This window comes from Brachypodium distachyon, chromosome 5 (genome assembly GCF_000005505.3).
Source record: "Brachypodium distachyon strain Bd21 chromosome 5, Brachypodium_distachyon_v3.0, whole genome shotgun sequence".
Classification (NCBI taxonomy): domain Eukaryota; kingdom Viridiplantae; phylum Streptophyta; class Magnoliopsida; order Poales; family Poaceae; genus Brachypodium; species Brachypodium distachyon.
The window spans coordinates 5,794,503-5,822,418 of NC_016135.3; the positions used below are offsets into that span (position 1 = coordinate 5,794,503).

Genomic DNA, 27,916 nt, shown 5'->3' on the forward strand with positions numbered 1-27,916 from the left:
CCGCGGCAGCGGCGGCGGATGCGAGATTAGGCCGAGCCGAAGCGGCCGGCCGCGACGACGACGGCGGAGGCGAGGCGGAGATGAGCAGTCGGTGAGGTAAGTCCGACAATCCTACTTAGGGTGGGGGTGGGTGGGTTGGCCGGCGCCGGAGAAGATGGATCGTACCGGGACTTCAAAGGATGGTGGGGCCGGACAGTGGACCGGCAGTGGTGGCGGCTGGGGCAGGGCGAGGCGTCGCAGCAGCGTGCGGCCGCGGGTGACGGGAGACCCCCGGTTGGACCAGGGACAGCAGGCGGGTTGCGAGGTGGCGACGCCAGCAACTGCTCACCTGGTCGGAACCATGTGCCTTCACACCGGCGGAAAATCGACTCCCCCGCGCGGACGACGGCAGAGTTAGTCCTCCGCTAACATCGATGGGTTAGACCTGGTCTTATAGGAGGGGGCTCCAGGCTGCTTATAGGACAGCCCTTCTCCCACGCCAGCGTCTTCGTTCCCCTTCCTCCCAAAATACAGAGAAAAATTCCGGAACGATCCAAAAGGGAAACTAAAGCTAGGGTTTTACCCTGCTCGCCGCTGATGAAGGGCGGCCGCTTACACCGTCCGGAACCGCTGGGTCCTCAAACCACCGTGGCCGCTTCCGCGTCCGAGTCCGCCTCCGCGCCCACGCCCGCCGATGACTGGGTGGACGGCTCTTGGACGGTGGACTGCTCTTGCGGCGTCACGTTCGACGACGGCGAGGAGATGGTGAGCTGCGACGAGTGCAGCGTGTGGGTGCACACGCGGTGCGCGCGCTACCTCCGAACCGTGCAAAGCTCCTTCTCGTGCCACAACTGCAAGTACAAGCGCGCCCCCTCCTCCGCTGACGAGACCGAGGTCGCCGAGCTCCTCGCCGAGTTGCCGACCCACCGCCCGCCACCCCTCTACCGCAGATGGGCCGAGGTACCGCTCCCTGCCCGTGTCCATGTCCACGGGGTCCCCGGGGGAAGCGACGCCGCCCTATTCCGCGGAGCCCCGGCCTCCCCCGCCTTCTCAGCAGCCCTATGGCGTTGTGCCGGCTACGTCCCGAAGAAATTCGGCTTCCGCTACTGCGAGTTCCCCTCCTGGGCCGAGGACAAGGACGGCGCCGACGCTCTTTTTGCTCTGGCCAGAGAGAAGCGGAAGGACACAGTAGAGGTCAGATTTCCCCTTCCGCTTGGAGCCGTACGGAGGAAAGAAAGCAAGACTACACAAATCCTAAACAAGAAGGCTGACGGCAGCGACGGTGCGGAGGAAGTTCCTCCTCAAGCTGACGCTAAGAAGAGAGGTGAATAGTTTTGTCACGGTTCTTATTTAACTGCTGCGCAGAGAACACCTGATTTTTCAGTGATGGCGCCGACTTCTTCATTACCGTTTGTTTGTTTGTTTGTTCGTTTTAGGAGCATCCTTTATCACTGCAGAGGTTGATACATGGGAGAATGGGTTTCAACAGAAAGGGGATCTTGCTGCGGCAGATTTCATTCTTAAAGATCAGTGTGCCGACGTGAACATGGCCATTTCTGATTTTCAAGTGGTTGTTGAAGCTAATAAGAAGACGAAGGAATCCTTGAAACCAATTGGGGAGAAGAAGAGCCCTGAGGGAATTTCAGGGATGCTGAAAACAGATGAATCTAAGGAGTCTGTGGGGCTGGAGATTTCATCTGGGGGTAGAACTACATCAGCTGTGGCAGAACAAGAAGTGCATTCACGATTTGTCAAGGTAGAGGTTAGTATCACATATGTAAGCTGTGTATTACTGGATGTATTCTTATTCATTAGTCATTGGTAGACCGCAAAGCCATGCCTGTAATTTACTTTATATTTTGATGGAACATGCATTCTGACTAATCAGTAGGTTGTTATTATCTCAATATGAATAAGCATTAAGCCAAATATGTTTTAGGTTCTATTATGACTTCAATATCAGCAATATTATTCATTAGATGTGTTCTGAAATTCTGCCAGTTGAACCCTTTCAAAGTGATTGTAGAGTTGAGACTGCATCTTGGCTGTGCCATGTGACATGATGTGTGGATAGCCATCACCATAGCAATGTTATAACTGACCAGCTAATGCTAGGCTTCCAAAAAGTAAAAGAAAAATGAAGTGTACCGAATTGTGATTTTCTTTTGTGTAATTATGACAGCAAATGTGCTGGCATAGATTGGACAATCGCAGTACAAGTAGCAGGCCAAACTTTGTGAGAATATGTGAATCTATTGTTGATGTTAGTCACAATTGCTTACTGTGGTCAGAAAAAATGCTGGACAGGACGGCTGAAGGGGCTATGGTAGTGGAAGGGAGAGAAATACAATGAATTGGGTGATAAAATTTATGTGAGGGCATGATGGTAATCCATTGTTATGAAGTCGTCAACTAATTGTCAAGTAGCTGGGGGCTTACTGACGTGAGCCTATGACCAGGCTAGAACGTTTTTCTTCTTAAGTAGGTTAGAATTAGAATTTGAGTTGGCAACTAGGCCACCCCTATCGTACTCAGTTTTCAGAGAACACTTGCTTTTTTCTAGTTTTGGGTGTAACAGTTATTTTGAATTATCTTTTTTTAATGCAACAGCAAATCTTACTGGTATTAAATAATACTCTATCATACTGGATTCTACAGCTTATGCCACATCAATTGCAAAAATAGTTCCGAAGGTTCTATCACAATTGGGCTTGGTGGCAGAGGTAGTATCATAAAATAGCCATCTGTGCATATTGTTGCCCGGCAATGTGCCCACACGAATTGTGGTTAACCGTTGATTGGCCTGCTAATTGTGGCTACCAGGTGTTCGAGAAACTGCATTATCATCGAATTGTTACTATTGTTGATTTTGGCGTTGGCGCCGACATGGAATCTTATTGCGATGGCTGTGTTGGGTCTCCCAGTTGGTCACCATGAGTTTGTCACAATGTGTCTATTTCCAGTGGCGGGTGTGGAATCAGATTTCCTGACATCAATAGTATGGATCCTAGCATTGAGGATCTCCATGTCAGCATTGGCGAGAGTAGTTTGGAATTGGAGGGTCTGGAAGGTACCATCCAAAGTGGCTGACTTGGTCATGCATGTTAGTTAGGTTTGTTCAGTGAGGAGAAAGGGTCGGAGGATAAAATCATCGGGTTAGGCAGGGTGGTTGTTGTGTTGTGGTTTGGATGGCTGATGGATTGGAGAGACTTGAAATGTTTGCTGGAGGTTGTATTTTGGCTCACGCACTGAAACCTCCCTTGTTCTTCCGTCTGCCATTCCACATTCAGGTGCTAATTGAGTCAACTTCAAAATAATAACTAATTTTACCCATAATAGAAATTTAATAGGTATAATCTAATAAAAGAATCATAGAAACTAGTCTGTTGTGATCAAATAACCCAAGGTGCTGCTTGAGGAACAGGATAACACATAAGAGGGGAAGAAAATACTGATGGCCAAAGCAGTGTTTTGGTGCTCGACCAGTCAAATGGGATGGTGTAATGCAATCCAGCTCCTGCTTTTGGGTGGAACGAAAAATGCAATTTGGATGGCAGATTGAAATATTGGGAAGAGTCACCTCCGAAAAGAGGTATTAGTTGGCTAGCCAAAAATTTGGTGAAGCTTTTGCTTGCCTATGAGTTGGCCAATGTTGGCATGAAAAATGAACTAGATCTGGCAAAAGTGCATTGTCTTGTGAAAAGATCGGTAACCATGCGAACAAAGACCAATTTTCTGGCCATGACAAAAAAATTGGTAGGGTAGCTTTTGCCCACCATCCAAAGACACCCTAGATACAGATTGAAATTGTCGGCATCGTGCTCTATAATGGCTGGGCGGCCGCCTAGGTACTATGCAGCATGCTATTCTCGTCTAGCTTTTGCAACAATGTTTGTTGTATAGCCTAGGGGTAAAGTGAATGCCTAATAAGATTTAGGTAGTCCATAGATCACTGCCATATGTTGAGGTTTGGCTTGTACAGTTGTTGTTTAAAGCCGTATGGTTTTTGAGTTCTCATGATTGGCGTCTGAACGACTAGAGATCTACTGTTTCCTGCCATACTTTATCAAGGCTTAGATTTTTTTTTTAATCTAAAAGACCTATCCTTTCTAATTAGTGAGTTCTTTGAATTTCTGATGATTGTTTTCTTTGATTCCTAATCTATCCTGTCAAGTACACTTAATTACTACATTATATTCTTAACGTCTATATACACTGTTGAATATGCAGGTCAGCATGTGTAAGCAACAAGTTGAAGAAAATCAAAATTTGGGCTCACAATCTGACATAATGAACACAGGTAACTAAAGCTTCCCAGTTTGCAGAATTAAGTTTTGACACACATGATAATGCCTTTGACACATAGTGTTGTTACTTATGCTTGGAACATTACACAGTTGTGAAAATGGATGTTGGTACTCGGTCATCTAATGGGGAGATGCGAATCCATGCCAGTTCTGAGAAAATGCATGAGGGGCAGGGTCATCAGAAGCAATTAAATCAAACTTCTTCAAATCTGCAGGTTGCTACTGGTGGACTAGATTTGCAGACTGGTCAGTCAAAAGCACGGAATATTAAGAGTGAGGTTCCTTTTCAGGATCATGAGAAAAATGCTACCCATTTGGTAGACGATAAGCATAGAAGCGATAAGCAAGGTCAAGGGGTTAGTGAAGGTGTTCGAAGAAATTCAGCCAGGTCAATACCTGATTCAGGCTCTGATCTTCCAAATTATGAGACAAAAAGTCAGATGCACACAATACCTAATCAAAACCCAGTTTTAGGAGTTCAGAAAGTTTGTACAGCCTCTTCTGGTTCTACTTCTAGCCATTTTGAGTTATCACGCTCAGTAGTATCAACAGAACCATCATCAGGAGGAAAGACTGGTCGTTTAATGAAAAAGGAACAAACAAGGTTGTTCGCTCCTGCTGAGAGCAAACATGATTCTGTAAAACATTCGGTAGAGAGTTCTGAGGAATTTAGTAGGTCCTCTGAGAAAGTTCAACCAAAAGGAGCCCTTCCTTCTGCTCCAAAATCATCTCAAACGAACAGATTATATGTGTCCTCAGCCAAACATAGAGTACCAGTATCAAAGGAGCAGTCACAAAAGACAATTTCGACAGGAGGAACCTCGGGAAGATCATTCCACGGAGAAGTGACACCATTGAATTCTCGTAATAAGGCAATACCTTCTAGCTTTTCCCAGAAAAAAGAAAAGATCCACCACCGCTGTGTTCATACCACACAAGAGGGTTCCGCTAATTCAACATCAACTGAACTGCGAGCCTCTGATGCGACAGCTTCATTAAGTGATGAGCAGGTGTGAACATAGTGAAGTTCCCCATTATCAAATATTTCTGTTCATAAACCAGTTTATGATTTCTCACTTTCTGTTACTTATTTTTTGTAGCTTGCGTTGTTATTGCATCAACAATTGAACAGCTCTCCCAGAGTACCAAGGGTACCACGTGGCCATCAAGCAGGTAGCATGCAGATGCTACATCCGACTGGAGCTACTGTCTTTTCGAAGCGGTCTTCAGCACATGGAGGACGGGATCAAACAACGGTCAGGCCACTTGTACTGAATGTCATAAATGTATCTTTTATTCTAATATCTCAAACTATGTAAAAAAGTTCTCAAAATTTACTGTTAATACAGGTTTTAAAGAAGAGAAACAAAGATGACGGGGCATTAAGAGATAATGATGACGCCAAGAGGTCGGGAAAGGTGTCTGTTGTTGAGCGGAGGCATAGAGATTATAGCACCGAACGTATCCCTTCTTCGAAGGACTCATGCAGATTAGCGGACAATATAGAATCAAAAGAGCAAAATCATGGTGTGTGTTCAAATGAAGCTACCACTGGGTTAGCGAAGGACGATCTGATGGATAGCAGCATCACAAGAAATTTACCTGGTATGTAGTTCAGTTCATTTTGTTTTGTGCAAACGTAGACGCCTGTAAGCATGTCATATTCTGTCTACAGGATTGATTGATGAAATCATCAGTAGGAACAGAAACATAACATATGGAGAACTGTGTGATGCTGTTGGCCAGGTATGCTATTTACATGAGCATTCACGTATTTGTTATTTTTTTACATCTTGCACTGATTTTACATTACATCTCAGCACTGGAGGGGTTCAGTTAAATCAAACAGAGAAGATTATGCACAGTCCAGCTATTTACATGCTGTCAATGATTGTCTTAGGAACAAGAGCGAGTGGGCTCACCTTGTTTCCCAGTCTCCAAAGGTCAGATATTGACTTCCATATTTTTCTCATCATTTTATCCATATTTAGGCTCAGTTTGGCATTGCTGAACTGTCATGCGCTGAACTTATTTTATAATCTGCTGTGGAAAAATACACACGAAAGTAGGGAAAAGTTGGTTAGCCAGACACGAAAATAGTGAAAATCGGGTGAAAAAAAGGGGATTATGATAATCCACCGCAATGCCAAATGAAGCCTTAGTAACTTCAAATTGCCACATGCAAGAGAAATCAAATTTGTTGCTTTCATTTTGCAATACTAGTGATGCCCGTGGTTGCTACAGATCTTTGAAAATTATTTGGTGTGGTGGTAAGGATCTGATTGCTGGAGTTGGTCATGTAGCAGAATAGGGATGAGAGAAGAGCTCAGATGAGATATAGAAGACAACTTCTTGTTTCTTTCTCACGAAGTGCAAGGCTATTTATACCGGCTTACATGGGGATAATGATGTGAGGATTGAGCTTCATCTTTATATACTCCATCCAAAGAGAGTAAAATTTAAAGGGCTAACAGATTAACAAGATAATCTTGGACAAAGTTGCAACGAATTTAAAGTGCTAACAAACTAACAAGATAATCTTGGAAAGAGATCCCTCTCCCCTACTCTGCAGCCTGGACACCTGCCTCTGGCCCGTGCATACCCATAATCTAGGAGAGAAATCCCTAACTTACTATGATAGCAAATTAACTAACCCGTTATCACCAATTTAGTGACATTCATACTAAAACAAGACTCAAATAACGCAGAAAGCCCCATAAGCAAGGAAGCAGCCATTAGGCACCGCCTCAGCAGCCACTTAATAAGAGGGAGGTAGGGGGAGGAGGCGGCATGCCCACAGATCTGGAGGCACCGGAGCTCGGAATGGTGGGGTAAAGCGCCACCACACCTTAGGTTTTCCCCTCTCCTCCCCTCCCCCCCCTCTCTCTCTCTCAAAGGAGAAGGCGCGGCCTGTTTAGGTTTCACGCTCCCCTTTTCCTCCCGTGTGGCTTGTTCAGCCTGCTTATGTTGTCAGATATTGAACAAGACCCCATGACGACACCACAGCCCCAAGGCAAATGACGTTTTCTATGGTGAGGCTTGATGCCTTCACCCTGGAGGAGCGTCCCATTGATGTAGTGACAATGTGACGACAGCTTCATAACCATGACGGTAACAGTTCTATCCGTAAGTTTGTAGAGAAGAGGTTGGGGTGGATGTTTTACCCTGTGAAATTTCCTTGCTTCTGTAGGAATGGCAAAAGTACGCCTACGAAAATGGATTGGCTGATTCCTTTGAATCAAACGCAGCTACAATCCTATATGTTCTTTATTCCTCTGAAATTCTTTGGTATCAGAGGGAATAGTTTGGTGCATGCTTACTCTTGTTGCATGACGCAACAACTGTGAACTATTATGAAAGCCATAGTAGTAGCAATTCTGCATGCATTTGTTATTGTACTCCAATGAAAACAAAAATACCTTTTGTTTTTGTTTTTATCAGTACCTTGGCTGTTCGCTGCAGAAACAATGAAACATAGAGATAGAGTTTAATATTTGTTTCCAAACCTTTTTTTTTTGGCAAACTTGACCATGCGTAAATAGTGTTTCCTGCATTGTTCATGTCATACTAAAAGGGTTATTGTTTGATAATTGAAGGTTTTATTCAAATGATTTTATTTCAGATATTTTGTCTGTTTTGATGAATAAATAATCGTCTCGACTTGTTCTTGTTTCAGATGAATCCAAGCAAGCGTCGAAAGGTGGAATGTGACTCTTTGTTGGCTGATGATGTACTGGAAACAGGAGAGATGGGAAACCGGGATGAAAGATATCCAGGAGAGGAGGGTAGTTCTGACTCACAAGGTCCACCAAGGGGCAAACGGAAGGCTTGGAAACACTCTGATCTTGAAATGAAAGATTTGAATGAAGATGATACGAAAAAAAGATCTAACATTGGTTCATCCTCTGAGGATGCTGCTGCCACCTTGTCCGATTCCAGTAGTGACACAAATGGTACCCCCATGGATGATGAGAGCCAAGAAGATTATTCTGCTGGTGGTAACATGGAACCTAAGACTGCAGATTCAAGTTCATAGGACGTTGGTTGATGCTTGCCGCTTGCTAACACATTTGTTTGTGTGTAACAACAGTGATATCAAGTAATCATTCCTTTGTAATATGCATGTTAGTATGTTGATATGGGTTTCGTTTTGTAATGCCATATGAGCAAGCAAGCGTTTTGGGCAACTACTCAAAAAGCATTTTGAGGCCTGATCGTTGGCTGCTAGATAAAAGGAAATTCACCACAAGCTTAGGACCTCTGAACGGTAGAATTCCAAAAGGACGTACTTCCTTCATCTAACAAAAGATGTTTCAAGTTTGTCCAAATTTAAATGTATCTAAACATAATTTAGTATATAGATGCATTTAAATTTAGTCAAAGTTGACACATCTTTTGTTGGACGGAAGAGTATAGGATTTTAATCTTCATAAGCGTTTCATATGTACAACCTCCGTTTCTAAATACTTGTACAGTGACAAATATATAAATACGGAGGGAGTATCATTTAATTTGTGTGACTAGGAACCTTCTGTAAGTTTTTCGGGGAATGTAGTCTATGTCCCTGTTCATGCGCACCTTGAGAACTTCACATGAGATCACTTATCCTCAATGGCATTTCCAAGGACGAGCTCCTATTTGTCCTTATTTGTTCATTTGAGGGTGTTTGTACAAATGGTGGTATGAAAAATATGTTGTAGTCCTTTTCGTATTTGGTTTCGTTAACACATTACTTTTACCAAATATTACTACTCCCTCCATCCCATATTAAGTGACTCAAATTTGCCCAAATATGGATGTATAAAACATCTACATACATGTAATAGAAAGTCACTTAATGGACGGAGGAAGTATATTAATATGGAATTTATATGTTACGAAACTACAATTATCAGTAAAAAAATTTGAAGATGAATATATTGATATAAATTTCATGTATTAAACAACACATCAATACAGTGATTCTTAATCAAAGTCTTGTCTCAATGAAACCAAATATACCAACCTTTGTGAAAAAGTACTTCCTCAGTTTCTAAATTCTCGAGTGAGTATTTAGCTTTGGCTGAGGATATCACATACACCCTCATAGACGATCCAAGAAAGTTCTCTGTTGGCACATGTCCATGGTCGAGTGCCCGAACACGTAGAAGATGTCCGACGTTGACATGCAAGTGCAGAACTCACACTTGAAGAACCTGGCATAGAGACGATGATCCCAAAGTTTCTACAAACTGGCCTTAAGTGTTGGGCATGTTCCTCTTCAGATCCCCAGAAGATCAAGCATCGACGAACACGGCGAACTTGTCCAGAAAATCCATGAAAACCGAGTTCATTAGTTGCATAAAAGAGGATGAGGCATTTGTCAGTCCAAAATGCATAATCATGAACTCATATAAGCCATAACGAGTTATATGTGCTGTTTGGGAACATCTTTGGACCTGATCTTGTTCTGGTGGTAGCCCAACTGCATATCAATCTTCAAAAAGGCACTAGTCAATTGATTGAAAATATAATTTATCCAGGTCTGTGGATACTTGTTCTTTATCATCACCCCATTAAGATACGCCATCCGCAAACTACATCTTTCTTCTTCACAAAGAGCCGGACAATCCTAACATACAAAGCATCCATTGTGCTTGAGAGAACATTTTGCTTGTACACAACGCTGTTTCGCAATAGCAATACAATAAATCGCAAGGAAGCAGCGGAATGTCTGACACTTGAGTAGGCAGGAAGAGAGCTTCTTGCGGGCATCCATATAAGGAATTCTTCTCATGGGTACAAATGGGCCCAGTCGTCCGACCTGCAGTCCGTACTCCATCATCATCAAGATAAAATGCCCAGGTGATCTTGAAAAACCACTTAACAGATCGACTCGTTCACCATACTTGGATATAAGTACCAGCGCTCGTATACCCTAAGGGAGCTTGCTTATTCACGTTGGAATTACTTCGAGTTCCTTGATTATTCACCTGTGATTACTTCAAGTTTGCATACTGGGCAAAAGGTGCCCCACTTTGTCAGCCATGGATCAACACACACAGTGTGAAATTCTGCATACAAAATTATTGACCATAAGAGTTCATACAAAATGAAAAGTTTCCAGCACGATTGATGATGTTGGAAATCACTACCTGGATCACAAAAGGAATTATGTAAAACAAGCAAAATATTTTGCATGCAGAAATAAGAAACATAAGATATCACATGAGCATTTCAAATCAAGCAACACAAACATATTATATTAAACAAGATAAGCGAAATATGGTTTTCAAAATCCTTCAAGACGTCAAATCATCGATCATAAAATTCCTTTCTTCAAATATGGCCCTCGTACCTTATTAAAATGGTGAGTAAACTTCTTTAATTATGTCAAGAAACTATACTCGTAAGTCTTAAGATCAAACTTCGCAAAACTACACTTCTTTTTTTGAGAAGTTCACCAGGGGGCAGGATGCCCACCTGAATATATTCCTCAAAGAAGCCCAAGGGATGATACAGTTTGCGAAAGCAAGAAGGAAAACACAAAGCCAGGTACATGGTTACAACACTACACACATAAAATCCCTAAACACCGATGACAGCTGATCCTAGGAGGTCAGGAAAGCAGCACAAATCAACACGAGCAACAGAAGACAGGGTTGTCGATGGAAACACGGACGCATGGAGAACAGCACAAAAGAAACTCCACAAGATCCCGAGAAGAGAGTTCGTCCATTGTAGGCACTGAAACAACCAGCCATAGAAAACCGCAAGCTATCACCAGCAAGAGGCCGTACCGTCACCAGCCCTGTGCTCTCGAGCACTCACCACCGGAAGGATAATCGAAATCTTAGGGGAATCGGGAAGAGGGCACAATGACAGGAGAAGACTCCATCTCGTCGATCTCGCGCAAGAAGATTACACAAATTCTCCACTGGAGGGGTGACCGAAACCCAGGGGAATGGGAAAAAAGAGCGATGAAGGGTGATATGATCTTAGCGAGTGCATGATGAACTTATCTCCACCAAAGGGTGGTTATGCGCCTAAGGGGCCAGAGTGTAAAGGAAGGGCAGTACACAACAAGTTGACGATACTAATAGAGGCAACCAAGCAGCGGTAAGGTGGGAACTTTGGAACAACTAATTAGGCGTGAAGGGAGTTGGAACGCAACCTCACCGATAGATCATGAGCGATAAAGGCCCTTCAAGAAGGTAATGACGCAGGAGCACCACCACCACTTATCCAGCAAGCCCGATCAAGGGGTTCCCCTGAACTCATTGATGCACGCCGGGAATCCAATAAGGGGCTGTTTGGTTGGGCTGCCTGCACCTGGGTTGCACCCACCATGCAGATGTTAGCTTCTTTGGTTTCCTAGATGGGTTCAGGCCAGATGAAAAAAAGGCCTCCTCACACCGCATCCCGGGTACTCTCGAATCGAGCGTTTTTTCGATGCATTGCTCCTTCTCTCGTCTCTTTCTCATCTCGACGGATCTCGTCCCCATCGAGGCTGCTCCCCTGCTCGCAGTACGTGCGCCGCTCGCCGGCAGCCACCACGTCCATTTCTTCAACTAACGCCTCTGTCCACCTCATCCGCTCACCGGCAGCCGCCGTTCCTCCCCATCCACTCGCGCGCCGGCCGTTGTTCTCCCTCTCCGCTCGCCGACCGCCGTTCTCCCTCTCAATCAAAGGCTGCCGCTGTTCCTCCTCCGCTCGCCGGCCACCATACCTCCTCCTCCGCCGCCGCCGCCGCTCCTCCTCTTCCGCCTCCTACCGCCACTCCTCTGTCCCGGCAGCAGCTCCACCATGCATCGAACACCAAACACACAGCTGCAGCTTGGGGATGCACCCCAGCTGCTGCATCCTGAGCTGCAGTACCCCTCATGCGATGCGACCAGAAGCCATCAGACCAACCAAAGACACCTAAAACGCACCCCAAGGAGATGGGAGGTACCCTCAGGAGTTGCGGGTCAATGGCACACAGGCCCCAGATTTCTCCGCAGATTCCACAAGTTGAGCTCCTATAGCATCAGATCGGAAACGAGAAGGGAACCGAACCGTAGCGTGGCGCCCAAAATGGAGAGGTTACGATGATGAAGCAGAGCAGAAACGTCACCCACCTTCCAGCCCAAAGTGCAGCAGAAAACAGTACCACAGGCCGGACAGGGCATGCGGATACACACCGTAGACCGCTGCATGCGGGGGAGTTGGGGCTAGCTAGGTGCCGCGCCGGCCAGCTGCATCTCAGCCAGAACAGGGCACACAAGGGGTGGCCTTGCCGGAGGGACCTTGATCTTGACAGGTAGGCGGAGCTTGAGGCAGCAGATACGATGGATGCCAGCGCAGCTCTTCCGACGAGAAAACCGGGCCCGTCAGTGGGAGGAGGCCGCAAAGACCCAGGGATGGTGGGAGCAGAGTTTTGGATTTGAGGGATTTTGGATCGATGGGAGAGGGGCACGAGAGCAGGAGAGAGCTGCCTTGCCGCCACCTTCATCGGAGGATGCGTGGGGACAGCCACCTCAGGCGACGGTAAGGGGAAGGAGGGGTGGCATCGAGCTCAAGAGAAACAGAGAACTACATTTTCTTGGACACAGAAAACTGGAATTGCACCTTTTGAATTTGGGTGGAACTTACATCCAGGTCCCACCTGGAAATGACACTAAAAATAGCACACAAGAGCCTGCACACGTTTGAGGAAGGCCCATGCGCTTTTGGAGTAGCTGCCACGTGGGACCCAAATGTGAGTTTGGTCCTAAACTAGTGTAATTTTTTAAAACAAAGAGTGTAAATTTTTGGCATTTAGTCAACAAAGAGTGTATTTTAAAAATGTACTCTTAAATAATTAAACTAGCTTCATAGACAGTCACATTGGTATAATATTTCCAACAAAAGTATCGACCATATGAAGTAATAGTATAATAGAGCACTGAAAATATTAGCCAACTGCTGCACTGGCAATAAAAGAATAATTAAGTACTCAGATATCTCGTGCTCTTACCATGTCTGCACGGGAGAAGTCTAAGCATGTCACCATTATCATAGTCTTCTAAACAAATGGCACAAGCATCTTCAGAAGTACTTCCACTTGAGCAGGGAGCTTTATACACCAAGCAAGGAAGCTTATCCACCACGTGTTTCTTGATGTAAGGTGGGCGATTATCAACTCCATGCCGTAGAAGTCGGCAGTTCCGAGCAAAGAGAAATGAAGCCAAAACTGATATGATGACAACAAGTGATACGAATGACATTACCAACACCGTCCCTGCAGTCTCATCCATCGAAGATTCTATGCAGCACTCACTATCTTCACCTCTAGCAAACTTCTTCAAAGTTTCCCCAGCCATTTTGGATAGGAATACCGCAGGTATGTGTATGCCCTCAGAATCACCAACCACTAAATTAAGAAAAAGGATGAACTAAATATCCTGCAGCGTATCTCCAACTGTATTTAAAAACACAGAAATGTCTTTTCAAAACACCAGTAGCACAAAATCACCTGTAGGTAGAGTTAACCTGATTATGTTGTCAGTTTGTCACTAACATCAGAAACCCTTTCTCTGTTTATCTTCAAGACACTCTTTCATGGGTTATAATTTATAATCGCACACTAGTGCTAGTTTATCTATGCATTTCCAATGACACAAAATTAGAGTAAGTTTTGTTTACTTGCGACTAATAAAAAAACCATATCAAGTAACTGCATTTAAAATGTGTGTTTTGTTTTAACCCTGTAAAATACTAATAGAAAGGAGAAGATCAGCATTACACTAATATACAAATTGCACAGCCCATCATCTGACATGATAGCAACATCTATGATCGCATTGTTCTGACTGAGATCATAAACATCTTCCTAATCTTACAGCAGGTCTGTATTAAAGATAACAGTATTGGCAGCTATGTATTTGTAATGTAGCAAGTTGCAAGTTTCATTGACTTACAGTCAAGATCACAGCACTACCAAGTGAAGCATGGGACGGGTAGAAACTGAATAGCTATATAATACTAGGTTTCTGGTAAAACACTAACAGGAAGGACTTTTAAGTTGGTGTCCATAAGTTTAATCGCTAAGTCACTTCGCTTCGTAAGTTACCTGGTATGTCTTTCACTTTCCCATATTACATAAACATATACAAAAATTATCGCTGAGTTTAACTATGTGCTCCACATCACACTTTGGCAGAAAGTAGAAACCAAAATTAGATCAAGTATGCATGTTGTTCATGCTAGGTTTGGTCATGCTAGATTTAGATTAAAATAAGAGCTATAGAGTGTTCAATGTTGAGGCATTAATAGAGCATAACAGGGAGGGACGAAGAGACTAGAGGCGGAACTCACTGGAGTAGAGGCTGGCCTTCTCCTCGTCGTCGTACACTACAACGGCGTTGAAGCCCGCTCTCTGCGCCTCCCGCACCTTGTCCTCGAAGCTGCAGTTCCCCCGGACGACCAGCACGAACGCCCTCCCACCCGAGCCGGCGCTGTTCTTGATGGGCGTGCAGGCGTCGGAGGGGTCTGCTGAGCGCAATGACCCGCATATCCCGTCGCCGCTCACGCGGGGCCCTGCGTCGCCGACGGGGTTTAGAAAGAGGGATTCCATGGAGAGGATGGGGAAGCGGGCCGATTAGTGCTCACCGAAGCGCGCGGGGGCGTCAAGGAAGGAGCTACCGCGGAGGCGGACAAGACCCGCGCAGGGGCGGACGGCGGCGGCGAGGAGAAGGAGAAGGAAGCGGGGGCTCATCGTCGGGACACTAGAACTTGAGAAGCTCGGATTTCACCATTTCTTTTTCTCCTTTTTATTTTCGTTCCATCTCTCTCACACGGTGCCGGCTACCCGTGTTGTACCAAGCTCTACTTCTAAAATCAGTCTGGAATTTAACCAGTGCGTTTGGACCGAATTCGCAATGGAATTAACCAGTTTCTACTTCTAAAATCAGTTTCCTGCTTTGGAATTCGCAATGGAATTCTGTTGTTTTTTGGTTGTGACTGGAATTGGCATCCAAATGTCATGGAATTGAACTACAACTAAAATACGTCTTCTCCAAAACAGACCCCGAAACCTCCGTATGTTGTGGAATTGACTTTCACTACTCCTTTTCCTAAGACGACAGCAGCAACTAACCACCGCCACCGTCGCAGGTTCGTCGCCGACCACAGTTGTCATCGGAGTTCGCCGATCGCCGGCGACCACCGCTGCTGGAGATTCCTGGCAGGCTGCTATTTGATTTGGACCCTATCATCTTCTCTTCATCTTCTTCATCTTCCTCAACTCCGACTGGCCATTGCCCGAGTCATTCCTCAAGCCCCGCTATCTCCGAGCCCTGTCGCCTTCTCCACCGGCTCCGCAACACTGAGAAGAACTCATCGGTGCTCTCGCCAACTCCATGCTAGCCTCGAGAAACTCCCGCATCAAAGCTCTACTCGGTTCGCCGCCCGCCGCCGACAAGCGCTTCTTTCAGCTGCAGTGAGTTCCCACCCGTAACCTCCACCGCCGCCCACGAGCGCCTCCTCCCGCTGAAGTGAATTCCCACATTCAACCTCCACACCCTCGCGTCGTTGCCCCGCCACCACTTCTGCTTTCGCTTCCAAGGCCTCCCTCTGTTGACGAGCGCAGCCTTCCACCGTCGTGAGTTCCACTCATATCCCTCTACTGCCTGGTGTTACCTGCCCCCTCCACTCTCGATCTCCGTAGCGAGTCCCGCCCAACCGTCACCACTTCCGCTTCTGCTCGGCATGCAAGCTCTGCTCCGGTTGCCGCCCCTCGCTGACGAGTGCCTCCTTCCTCTGCAAACAGTGCCCGACCACCGTCGCCACTTTTGCGAGTGCTAAGAAGACCCGCTGGATCAGGGTGTCCTTAATGCACGCGCTGTTGAAGTGGAGAAGAATGGGGAATTCAATACGAGGGACAAACCAACTGGAAATTGGTATTGTGAGTTCATTTGATTCCACAACTAGCAATTTCATCTGAACTAAACAACAAAATTGGTATTGAAGTCCATTTCAAATCCAATATTGATTTGGTATTGGGCCGAATTCAGTTCCAAGGCTTTCAATATCTACATCCAAGTGAAGCATTAACGGAATTTATAAGAAGCGAATGTTCGCTCTTTCGTCTACTAAAGTGAACGCTCCGCTCAAACGTGACTGTGATTAGTAGTACCACCGTCGTGTGGAAGGGGCTAGTGAGCGAATGTTCGCTCCTTTTGTCTTTCCTTTAACTAAATAAAAGGTAAATTTATAAGGTTTGATATAATTTCCGTTTTAATGTTAGGTCTAGGAAACTAAAAGAGACTTAATCATTCATTATACTCCACATGGTTACCATGCGAAAACGTGCATCAAGGGCATCTTCAGAAGGCATGATCCCAAAATCACACACATGAAGATAACATACTTGACCAAAGAAGTTCTAAACTTCGACGCACTTGTTGTCTTGCATTTTAGGATTCAATTTTGTTTCAAAAGTCGGTAATCAAGTAAGCAACGCATTTTTTGTGAGAAGGCCAAGGCCATATATTAAATGAACCAACCATTATAGAACCATCTTTAAAGCAAAAGAAAATTACACACAGGTTCTTATAGGTAAATGTTGTTGTCTTCCTTCCACACTTGCCGCTAGCGCGCCGTGAGCGAAGCTCAATGCTGCCTCTTAACCTTTGAACCACGGTGGAGCTAGGATAACGTTGTTGACGTAGCAGCCAGAAAATCGCTGGTCGGATAGCCAGAAGATGCCGACGACAGTGATCTGAGAAATAGACCACCGTCCCAGAGAATAAAGAGATGAAGAAGGTTGGATGACCATCGCAGATCTGACGAGATGAATCTGAGAAGACCTGGCCTTACTAACTCCACGATGAGGTCGAAGCTGGCCGAACCTCGCCGATCAAAAAAGGAACCAAGACATGCAGATTACCTGCAAAACACAATCACAAAACTAGATCCACCACTCCTGAAGAGTAGCGACAAACCATCCTGTACTCCTCAATGTGATCAGGGCATCCCTAGTTCTTTATCGTTTTTGCCTAATGATGATCATGCTGTTCAAGATAAACCCAATGATCTACGCATTGGACCAATTACACGAGCACGTGCCAAGTTATTAGAACAACAGGTAAACTCACTCCTAGCTGCACCTAATGTTTATATTGATGAGAATTTTATACTGTCTAAATCTTTGTATCTTTGTGTAATCAGGTTTGAGGCTGAGGCAACCGTGGAGAATGGAGGAGAGGAGGCCGCGTGCAAGGATCATCATGTGCTGTTATCCAACATCAAGATATGCGAGAGGGAGGAGAGGGAGGCAGGCGCACCACAAATGAAGATGGAGGATACAAAACGCTAGAAGAGCAACTTGTGTGCAAGGGACAGCCAACGACAAGAATGATCTGCCCACAACAAGTTGAGTATGAGTATGAGGCACACCAAGACAGCCTACGACGAGTCCGACACGTCTAAGGGGCGCCCGGACCTTCGAGTCCTTGTTTAAGCCAAGTCCTATTCGGATTGGTTGTATGAGTTTAAGTTGAACCTAGTTTGAGTATGAGTCTGAGTCCGTTTGTGTGTTTGGGCTACCCCTCGCCTATATATACAAGGGGTACGCCTAATGTTAGGGTTAGACCAGGTTTTAGCTATTTTCGAGACTCTTGTCGATTGCGAGAAGCATTCATATGGAATCCTATACACCATCTTCGTTTCGATAGGGTGTTTGTTATCTACTGAAATTTCGAGCGTAATGTGTCGTTCCGCTGGGAATTGGAAGATTGTGAAACCGCTTGTGGTCGGCTGACTACTGGGGAAGTGTGTAGTGTTGCGAATTTCCGGGTTGCAAGTTCGTCGTGCGGTGACGGGTGAATAGCCGGAAGATTTGTAGAATCATACAAGTTATCCACGTTGCTCTCTGAAAAGATCGGACCACCCCTTATCACAACGCCACCGGCGAGATCGCCATCGACGAGGTGGATGAGGAGTTGGGAACACTTTATTCTTGACCCACACAGTGTCACCATCACCACCATAGCGCCGCTGCCGGTTGAACAAACCCTAACTTTTGAGGGCGTACTGTAGCACCAAGCATGTAGAGGAGACCAGAACGCCGCCGCCTGCCGGCTGGGAGCCAGATGCAATCTGGGGCTATTAGCGGCTAGGGCAAAGAGAGAGGAGAGAAAAATGTTTAAGTAAGCATCACATATTAAATTAACATAATGTAGCATTGTCCTTTCTTAAAATGATATATTTGGATTGCATGATTTTCATCCTACATAGACCCTTGAAATCACAGGATTTGAGTTAATCCGAACAAGAGATCAAACCTTGTTCACTTTTCACTAAGAACTCGGGTGCATTTTATTTTATCTCTCCTTATATTGTCCTTTCAATCCCATAGGGTTAATTGGATCTATGCCACTCTCTATTCCACCAGTTGAAAATATGCCATTACAAAAACTTGAATTGAAGAAATGCCACTCTAACTTTCTTATACCTCTATCAATGTCATTTTGTCAAATACCATCACGTATATTGTCTAAATATGTATAGACATAGCACTATACGAACAGTTTTTTCCCAATCCCAAGTCAAACAGTTCTATTCCTCTTATCCCCCACGCGCTCCTCATATCCCATCCCCAACTGTATTGCTGAACGTATGCTGTCTAAATACGTATAGACATAGGCATATAATTTTTTGAACCTTTATGGTGTCTGGAAGACTCGAACGTACCGCTGAACGTTGTAAATAGGCGTATTATGGTAAATACTGTTGTACACACACTGAAATACATGTATTTTATGAACAGTTATTAGTCTTAAGTGGACAGAATGACATTGATAGATGTATAAAAAAGTTAGAGTGGCATTTGTCCAAGTCAGGTTTTTGTAATGGCATATCTCCAACCGGTGGAAAATGTATTTATTTATATAATGTACACCATCAAAAGTATCACACACAAAATTCTTGTGTTTTTAAATCCCACGGGAATCAAAGATTATGTGACATTCTTGTCGTCCCCCGCCCCCTTCTATTCATGTGTTTTCTATTCCTTGCAAATCTAAGGAGACGATAATGAAACACCGAAAATAGGCTCGTGTATATCTGCTGCAAACATGCATTACATGGATACAATTACAAAGTTTAGTTACCAAAAATATACAATCCTATATGTTTGTCTTTTTCAAATCACTTCGTTAAGTTTAAATATATATAAGCTTTATGAAAGCTACTTGAACAAGCTTTTGAGACCCACCTACCGACCTACACATAATGGCAGACGATATAAACAAGGTTAGCTCCTTTGCACGCATAATGTTTCAACAATTTTCACTTGATTTGATGAGAATTTGTGGTGAAAACACAAATGTGTTTCAACCAATCTCCACCAAGTTGTTTTTCCATGCACAAAACATTTGACAAACTTCATCTACTTTTTGAATCATATTGAATGTCTGGAGAGCTCCTACTTTGTCGTAGCTCTCCGGACCTAACTTGTAAATGTGTATACTACTACTTTAGAAAAACACATGAATACACCTTTGTAGAGCAAACCGAGCAACATGGTCTGGAGAGCTATAAAGCGAGATCACCGTCGAAGAGTTGGACGAGGAGTTGGGAACACTTTATTATTGACTCACACAATGCCACCATCACCACCATACACCTTTAAAAGTGCATTTGTGTATACTACTACTACTACTTTATTTGTAGTATACACATTTTTGAAGAGCTCCAACGTATGCTCATCAAATGCAAAAAAAGATAGCTCCTTTACAAGTTAGGTCTATGGTACGAGAACAAGTTTTGTTATACAAGCACGTGCATATATAGTTAGCAAGAGAAAACTTTAGAAAAAGAAATGCTTTTAGGGATACAAATATGATAGTTAGAGTATGGCTAAACTACAAGTTTTCAGGCAGACATGGCATATGTACTATGGGAATGTTTTTGTAGATGCTGATATGATAGCTATACTATGGTTAGACTACGGATCAATGCCATTAAAACCTCGTTGTGGACATTTAAAGATTGGAGAGCACAGACAACAATGAAATAAACTAGTGAAAGTAGAATTATAACTTACTGCTCATGGTTTTACATGCTCTAGTTTTGTGAGACGAAAAATGTCAAATCGAAAAGGCTGTTAAAAAAAGAGCGATAGGAAAATGTTACGGAGTACTACACAAACTACCCCGACATCAAAAGATACAGAATTCGTCAAAAGATACTGTATGAAATTCACCGAATCTCTCAGGAATTCAGTTGTTTCCAGAAACCCCAGCAGAACTGCAGAAGGATTAAACCCTATCCGTTAGATGTACTACGCCAGTAGCTGTAACCGTACGCCATGGCGCACGCCGCCACAGCCGCCGTGCCGCTGCGCCGCCCGCTCCTCCTCTCCCTCAAACCTAACCGCCTCCTCTCCTCCCTCGCACCCCCCTCAGCTCGCCGCCCGCACCCCCGCGCCCTCCGCCCTGTCGCTCCCTTGCCTTCCGACGGCGAGGACTCGGGCGATGCGGACGCCGGAGACGGCGGCGCCGCGTCCTTCAGGAGGAGCCGCAACGAGATGAAGCGGGAGGCTCGCCGTGCCGTGCAATGGGGCATGGAGCTCGCCAAGTTCTCCCCTCCCCAGATCAAGCGTGTCGTCAGGTGCTCACATCGCAGACGTCACGTCTGCTTGAACTTGGCATGATTTTGACGCGAGGCACCTAGTGATGATTCTCATTTTCAGAGCCGCGTCGCTGGAGAGCGAGGTGTTGGACGCTCTCATGCTCGTGAAGGTACACCCGCAGTTCTGGTAAAGAGCTTGTGGTCGATCAGGAAATCATGAGTGTTTCTTATCTGCAGAAATTCGGGCCTGATGTGCGGGAAGGAAGGAGGAGGCAGTACAATTACATCGGTATGCATATAGTTATCTTTACATCCGATAAATTTGTTGGTTTGCAGAGACTTCAGCCCCAATACTATTCAAATTTTCGAATGAATGGCAGTATTTTCTTGCCGTAGTATTGTTGTTTCGGTGCAGGCCACCCGAATTCATTTCTTAATTTTAGACAATTAAAAGTTCTGGGTCCGTCACTTGCTAGGGGTGCTCCTGAGCATGCACATGATGCTGTTAACTTCTTGAGATGTTTTGCGCCAATGTTTTGAGCATTGACAACTAAGTCTTGCTCCTTTTAGACAAGTGCAGCAACACACAGAACTGATTAACTATAGGTTGAACTCGGGTTGGATTAACGCATGTTTATTGTAGCTTCACCGTGTATGAATGTTCTCACTTTCTGTGTTTAGGGATTTAGCCATTTACGTCCGCGACATTGGCAGTAATGTCTAGTTTATAGAAAGTAAATTATTTAGCTTTCAAGGAAATGTGTATCGCCTCAAGTTTTTTATGATTGTTCATTGTGTAATTTTATTTTGCACATTTATAGTATGTAAACTTTGATGAATGGATAAAATCTACCCCCTCCAATCCATAATAATTGTCGGGGATTTAGTACGACACTTATTATGGATCGGAGGGAGTACTTAGTTTTGTTGATTGGTGGACACAAAATCACTAAAGCAATAATCATTCAGAAAACATATTTTTAGTAAATAATAACTGCTTCAAGAAGTTATATTTTGTCATATATTTGCTAAGTGATCCTAAAAAGAATAGAGAGAGAAGTCCGCATTACCCCTTAAACTTGTCCTAGTGTTCGGATTACAATCCTGAACTTCACTTTGGTTTAAAATACCCCCGTGAACTCACAAAACTGTTTAGCTACCCCCTGTCCCTGCTTGACTTGTTTTTGACCCGGTTTTGTCCTAGTCAGCGATACCACTCCAGATTTTCCTCTGTCCTCTCTGCCTCATCACCTCCCAGTCAGCAGTTGGCTAAATTTGAGATGGAAACTAGAAATTTATCGCAAACCATATGCCAAAATGAGCTGAAATCTGACCAGAATGCTCACACTCAATAGTTTTCAATTTTTTCTGAAAATACGATCTGCACAGAATTTTTTTCAAACATTCCAGTAAATTACAAATCATTTAGTGAGCATTCTGTTCGAACTTGAGCTAATTTGGACAGATGGTTTTGGGAGAAACCTGCCCTTTAGTTCAGCCTCAAAATTGCGTCCAAAATTTGAACTACAAATAAAAAATCGAAACAGTCCAGTAAAAGATAAATTGTTCAGTAAGCATTGTGGTAAATTTCAGCTAATTTGAAGGGATGGTTTGGGCGAAAGTTGCTTCTTTAGTTTCATCCTCAGACTTTGAGTTCAGAATTCAAACTTCACAGAAAAAATTGAAAACATTCCAGTAAGTCTCACATCATTCAGTTAGTATTCCGGTCAACTTTCAGCTCATTCTGACAAATGGTTTAGGAGAAACCTGCTTGTTTAGTTCTATAATTGAAATTAATGTGATTAGCTTCGACCAGGAAGCCTTCTTCGCAGTGCAGAACCTGAACTGATGGATACTCTTATCCATTCTCTGAAGAATGGAGACGATAGCAGGATACAAGCATTATTGAGTGAAATGGAAGACAAGTCAATGCCGATGGAAGACGAGGAAGTTGAAGAGTTACCTCACCAAGAAGAGGTAGATTCTTTTTTCTTATGACTGGATTTACATAGTAAACACTGAACTAATGGTTTATAATTTCTGAATTTTCAATAGGGTGATGAAGAGATTATGGAAATTGCTGATAGATGGTTTGAGGGCCTCGTTTGCAAAGATATCCCAGTTACTAATGAAGTTTATGCACTTCATAATGTTGAATTTGATCGCCAGGTATTATTTACACATACTTCAAATTTTCATTTTATGATATGACTAGATTACTAGTCCAAGCAACATTTGCACTCTCTCTCTCTCTCTCTCTCTCGTGACTATCACAAGTGGAGATTCTTGGCGTGAAGTGGAAAGTAAATTGGGACTAAAATTGGGTCGAGCCATGCAACAATTCCAGGGATAGGGCTTATTGGCAGCTGGTAAACTATCATACCAAATGATGGATAAGACCCCGTTAGCTAGGATTTAGGAGTAAGATCCTATTATTAGGAGGCTGCCGATTAATTAGGATTATATCGTATCGCTAGAGGTCAACCTCTTCCATAAAAAGAGAGGAATGAAGATCTGTTATCTCTTGCCAAGTTCATCTCTAGGACCTATATTCTCTCCTTATCCTAAGTCCTCATCCAAGCAGGCAGCATGTCAGCGGTAGTTACCCATGACAATGGCAGTTGCGATGCCTTCTTCAATAAAGGTGCAAAGCCGCCTCAACGACCGTGGCAAACCACGGAGGTGTGGTGACGCTTCCCGTGTGGCGGCAGCAACGCAGCATCGGAAGGTGTAGGCACTGCATCTGGTAGCGCAGCGATGGTGGAAGGTGCATCTACAGCACTGCATCCAGCAGTAGAAGCAGCACTGTAAACGGCGGCCAAGATGATCTCCTTGCTGGAGACGGTGGCACCCACTCATAGATAGATGTGAGGCATTCCACTGTGGTGGCAGCGCTTCATAGGTCAGGGGATCAACATTGACAGGGTAGTGGATTTCCATTGTTTAAAGATAATGGGTGTGGCTCCTCTCTTCTTGTAGAAAAGGTTAGCCTCAACAGTAGAATCTAATCATAACTAACGAACACCTTCACAACAACTACTCCCTCCGTCCCATATTAAGTGACTCAAATTTGTCTAAATATGGATGTATCTATATACTAAAATATGTCTAGATACATGTAATATTGCGGCACTTAATATGGGACGGAGGACTAATGTGATATTATCCCTTAGTCTTTTGATATGGACGCGTACCCCTCCCCAGCCCCAATCGCAAACATACAAACCATGTTCAGGGTGTCAGGCCGTCAGTTGTCTTAGTCTAATAGGCATGACACATTCGTCATGGCATCATGAATATTAAAGATGTGTGCTTGCCAACCAAAATATACTGGTTAAAGCAATCAAGAACATCTGTTATGGTTCAAGCTTCAATGTTTGGATCACATAGCTTCGATGAAATTTTTTTAAACAGGAACTACGGAAACTTGTGAGGAGAGTCCAGGAGGTCCAAGAAAGCACGCGAAAGAAGGATGGCGGGGAAGGATCTGACATGAAGCTTTCCAGAGCAAAGAAACCACTTTTGATGTTCCTTCGCTCCCTTGCAAAGAAGACATGTGTTGAATAGGTGAGCCACTGTTACCCTGATAACTTCTAATATTCTTATGTTTTCAATTGTAAGTATTAACTCTCTATCACTGCACATGTACCACCTTCGAGCATCTCCAACTCGTTCCTTATTCTCTGTTCCCAATTTCTTCGTATAGGGAACCATAAAACATTGTAAAAGACTCCTTATTTTTTTACAGCTCGAACCCATTAAATCTCACCACCTATATGTTCGAGTTTCAGTACCTGTGACCGCGCCCCTAGTTTTCAAACCCTGACTTGTACAGTGGTTCAATGGGAGAAAGGTGGAACCTATGCCTGCCAGTAAATTTTATCAGCACAATACAGGAAGAAATATCAGTTTGATTTTCTGTTGGAACTATTAAAACGTCCCACCTCCATGTTGAACCTCCAAACCTACTTGGCTGCGCTGTGCATGGTCTCCTGTATAGTATAAAAGGGTTTATATTAGCTCAATACTGGTATATATAGATTTAAGTTGAAGCAAACTAATAAAGTGCATAAAGATTCTTAAGTTACAGCTTGAAGTCACCGGTTTCAATAGTGAATTGGTGGTTTACTGGTTCTCTAACCGGTCTATCTCAATAACTATGCTGCCAGGATTTGTATGAGTTTTTTGTCAAACCATGCTACTTTCATCTAGTAGTGGAGTGCATCCCTACGAGGTCCTCATTCGAACACTATCTATCCAGACCCGGTTGAGTATCTCCAGAAACTGTCTTTACAACAGGAGATGAGAAACTTCAGCCGTTAGTAATAGAATAGGAGAAACTTCCTAAACATGCATTACCTATTTACCTTATATCAGCTTGATGCTTGTATTAATAAATCTATTATTACATAGTTTTGATGTTTGTATGATCTAATGCATTGTTTATTCACTTGAAGCGTGTACATGGTGTGTAGGTTGTACACATCCAAGATTGCATAACCAATGAGATGGCATGATGGGGTTTTTGGCTGGGAAAGACCGGTGCTCGGGACGAGGAAAACTACCATGGAGATGAAGCTCTCTATACACTGTTGGACAATGATCTGTCTATTTCTTGAGGAATCATACGATGCACCAACTGACCAATTCCCCTTTTTCACAAATTTTGATCTGTCTCGTAGCTGCCAGTTGTTACCCCATAAGAATAAATTGAGTGTCATCTGTCAAATATTTGAACACCCTTGGACTGGTTCCATGGGAGGGTTCAAGTAAATCGAGAGGACCCCCTTCTTTTGTTTCTAAAAATTAATCTGCCCTGTATTTAGACAGGCTGTGTAACTGAATTCCAGTGTGACGTCGGATTCTTTTTGTAACAACTTTTAGACCGCTGCCCTTGGTGGTTTCACGTTAGTGGATAGCATCAATATCAGTTTGTTGTTGTCGATCTTGATACTTTCTTAATTATAATGAAGGTAGTTTTACTATGTTTTTGTGGATGTTACATTCATCTTTTCTCCAGGCCATCCGATACCAAGAAAGCAGGCAGCCACGAGACAGTATACAGAAAGCTTGGAGGCCGACCAAGAGGAAGAGGAAAACCACCACGGTGCAAGCAACCAAGTCCCTAGATCCAATAAGACTCCTTTTCACAAACATCCGAATCCTCACCTTCCAGCAGCTCCCGTAGTGCCTGTTGAGTTGATCAATCACTCGATCCAACGCGGGCACCTTTGTGAGTCTCACCGACCGAGTCATCCCGTTCCACAGCTCAGCCACTTGCTGATCGCTCTTGAGGTGGTTCACTATGATCCCGCGTTCTCTCAGCAGCCGGGCGTCCTCGCCGGTGTCGATGATCCCATTCATGAGCTCGATGTATCGTGCCAAGATCAGAGGCGTCTTGGAAGACCCGATCGACGCCTCGTAGGCCACCAGATTCTGCAACACGACTTCAGTGGTAGTGTCGATGCTGATCACCGCGAGGTGGAGCGTCGAGGTCTCCGCGCAGAATTCGATCGTGGAGAGATCGCCATTCGTCGGGCTGAAGAGAACGCCGGCATATGCCAGCTCAGAAATGGACGGCACGGCGATCTCCTCAAGCAGAGGTGACATGTTATTCTTGTCCTGAACGTCGGAGGATGCGCCGTTTGGTTGATTTTGTTGACGAAGTAGGTGCTCGATGGGGTGTCGGAGCACCGAGAGGCAAGGAAGGCTGGTGACGAGCCTGAGCAGCATCCTCACCATGAAATCTGTCGCCAACGACGCGAACTTCAACCCACGCTTGACGAGCAACTCCGCTGTTGAGTTCACAGCCGATGAACCGTGTGGGTGATCACAGGGCTCATCATCTCCGTCTTCTTCTTCCACGGTGCCGTTTGATTCTTCTTCCACGAAAGATGGCACTATGTTATTGTAGAGGAAATGAAGCAAATGGGCGTGCTGCGTGGCGTCTGTGCACAACGGAGAGCTTATCCCCTTGAGCGCGGAAGCCTCCTGAAAGAACGCAGACAACATGGAGCTAAGAACAGACTCCGCAGTTTGGCCTCTTGATGAGCACATCAGCTCGACTGCTTTCACGATCAGAAACATCGGGATCTGGTTCTCCAGCATGACTGTGTCACGTAGCAGCAGCATGCTGTGCGAAGAAGACGTCCTGCGAGAAGGGCCAACCTGATGCGACATCCTCAGCGGGATCCTCTCTAGTACTGTCCTCTGGTTGTCGTTGTTTGTTTTGCATAATGTCTGCAGGAACTCGACTAGAAACGACACGTCGATCGCCATCATCCACGCTAGCGTCTCATTGCTGAGGTTGAGGTGCCTAGAAGAAATTCAACACGAAGCAATTTGTTAACCAAACAGCATTTCCTTCAGATATGAAATTAACATGAGAGCGAAGTAAAATACCTGTGATAGTGAGCACGGATCCGATGCTCGAATGTGGCAAAAACGTCCACGAGCTGGTGGAAGTTCATGCTCGGGAGCAGATGGCTTTGCGCTCTCTTGGCCGCTGAAATTTTGTACATCTCCGTGTCACGGAGTTCTTCACGGCAATGGTGGTATGGGCCAAGCGCCACCAGCTGAGGCACGTAGGCTTCCGGCTTGGTGCACAGCAAGGGCTTGGGGACATCGAAGATGGAGATGGGTTGGTCGTCACCGAGCTCAATCTCCTCATCGAGGATCCGTCGAATTCGAATGATCCATTGCGTTTCATCGAACGGGCAGTTTGAACATGTCGACATCTTTGAGAGGACAGAGAGCTGATTGAATAAATGACCTGAATTGGTCGGCAGTTAGATTGGAGAAGAGCATATGGCTCAGCAAAAGTTTATATTTAGAGTTTCAACCAGAGTCCTGAAGTGGGTTAGGGGCTCACCAATAGCGTCTGCTCGGCTCTCTATTTTTGCTGCTCTGCTTGACTCATCTGCCTCCCCCTCAAGCTATTTGCTGGTTGACGGATGAAACACTGTTACAGGAGATCTATTAATAGAGATAAACATCCTGAAACGTTTCCAGCACTTCTCATTTATGGTTTTCAAACTGAATGTCTCCTAACAATT

General features: G+C 44.5%; 4 protein-coding genes across 8 annotated transcripts; 2 read left to right on the forward strand and 2 right to left on the reverse strand.

The window, feature by feature from the left end:
* Positions 1–450: 450 nt before the first annotated feature.
* LOC100830596 lies at positions 451–8,799 on the forward strand. Of its 3 annotated transcripts, XR_002960853.1 has the most exons (10): positions 451–1,303; positions 1,416–1,741; positions 4,210–4,279; positions 4,377–5,296; positions 5,387–5,542; positions 5,636–5,891; positions 5,962–6,032; positions 6,107–6,229; positions 6,995–7,139; positions 7,261–7,875. XR_002960853.1 is itself a non-coding variant. In XM_024455637.1 (9 exons), the coding sequence occupies exons 1-9, from the start codon at positions 577–579 to the stop codon at positions 7,004–7,006; spliced, it is 2,661 nt and encodes an 886-aa protein (XP_024311405.1). In that variant the 5' UTR covers positions 451–576; the 3' UTR covers positions 7,007–7,265. The 3 variants fall into 3 exon arrangements, 2 of the variants coding, with proteins under 2 accessions (XP_024311405.1, XP_010239729.1); XM_024455637.1 differs by having other exon boundaries at positions 6,995–7,265; XM_010241427.3 differs by lacking the exons at positions 6,995–7,139; positions 7,261–7,875 and adding an exon at positions 7,963–8,799 and having other exon boundaries at positions 455–1,303.
* A 390-nt stretch (positions 8,800–9,189) lies between these two features.
* Positions 9,190–15,150, reverse strand: LOC100845565 (receptor homology region, transmembrane domain- and RING domain-containing protein 1). 2 transcript variants are annotated; one of them, XR_002960854.1, is made up of 5 exons: positions 14,898–15,150; positions 14,604–14,825; positions 13,264–13,659; positions 10,175–10,339; positions 9,190–10,089 (listed from the first exon to the last, which is right to left on the reverse strand). XR_002960854.1 is itself a non-coding variant. In XM_003581574.4 (4 exons), the coding sequence occupies exons 1-4, from the start codon at positions 15,001–15,003 to the stop codon at positions 10,251–10,253; spliced, it is 813 nt and encodes a 270-aa protein (XP_003581622.1). In that variant the 5' UTR covers positions 15,004–15,144; the 3' UTR covers positions 9,190–10,250. The 2 variants fall into 2 exon arrangements, 1 of the variants encoding a protein (XP_003581622.1); XM_003581574.4 differs by having other exon boundaries at positions 9,190–10,339; positions 14,898–15,144.
* A 5,410-nt stretch (positions 15,151–20,560) lies between these two features.
* Positions 20,561–25,791, forward strand: LOC100836118 (UPF0307 protein YE3790). Of its 2 annotated transcripts, none has more exons than XM_003581550.3 (7): positions 20,561–20,900; positions 20,983–21,031; positions 21,099–21,150; positions 22,678–22,838; positions 22,917–23,030; positions 24,276–24,428; positions 25,319–25,791. In XM_003581550.3, the coding sequence occupies exons 1-6, from the start codon at positions 20,599–20,601 to the stop codon at positions 24,426–24,428; spliced, it is 831 nt and encodes a 276-aa protein (XP_003581598.1). In that variant the 5' UTR covers positions 20,561–20,598; the 3' UTR covers positions 25,319–25,791. The 2 variants fall into 2 exon arrangements, with proteins under 2 accessions (XP_003581598.1, XP_010239732.1); XM_010241430.3 differs by having other exon boundaries at positions 20,579–20,900; positions 25,337–25,791.
* LOC100833969 (putative UPF0481 protein At3g02645) lies at positions 25,313–27,865 on the reverse strand. The gene is made up of 3 exons (XM_003581038.2): positions 27,733–27,865; positions 27,264–27,633; positions 25,313–27,177 (listed from the first exon to the last, which is right to left on the reverse strand). Exons 2-3 carry the CDS (start codon positions 27,596–27,598, stop codon positions 25,824–25,826), a joined length of 1,689 nt encoding a protein of 562 aa, XP_003581086.1. The 5' UTR covers positions 27,599–27,633; positions 27,733–27,865; the 3' UTR covers positions 25,313–25,823.
* Between the last annotated feature and the right edge of the window lie 51 nt (positions 27,866–27,916).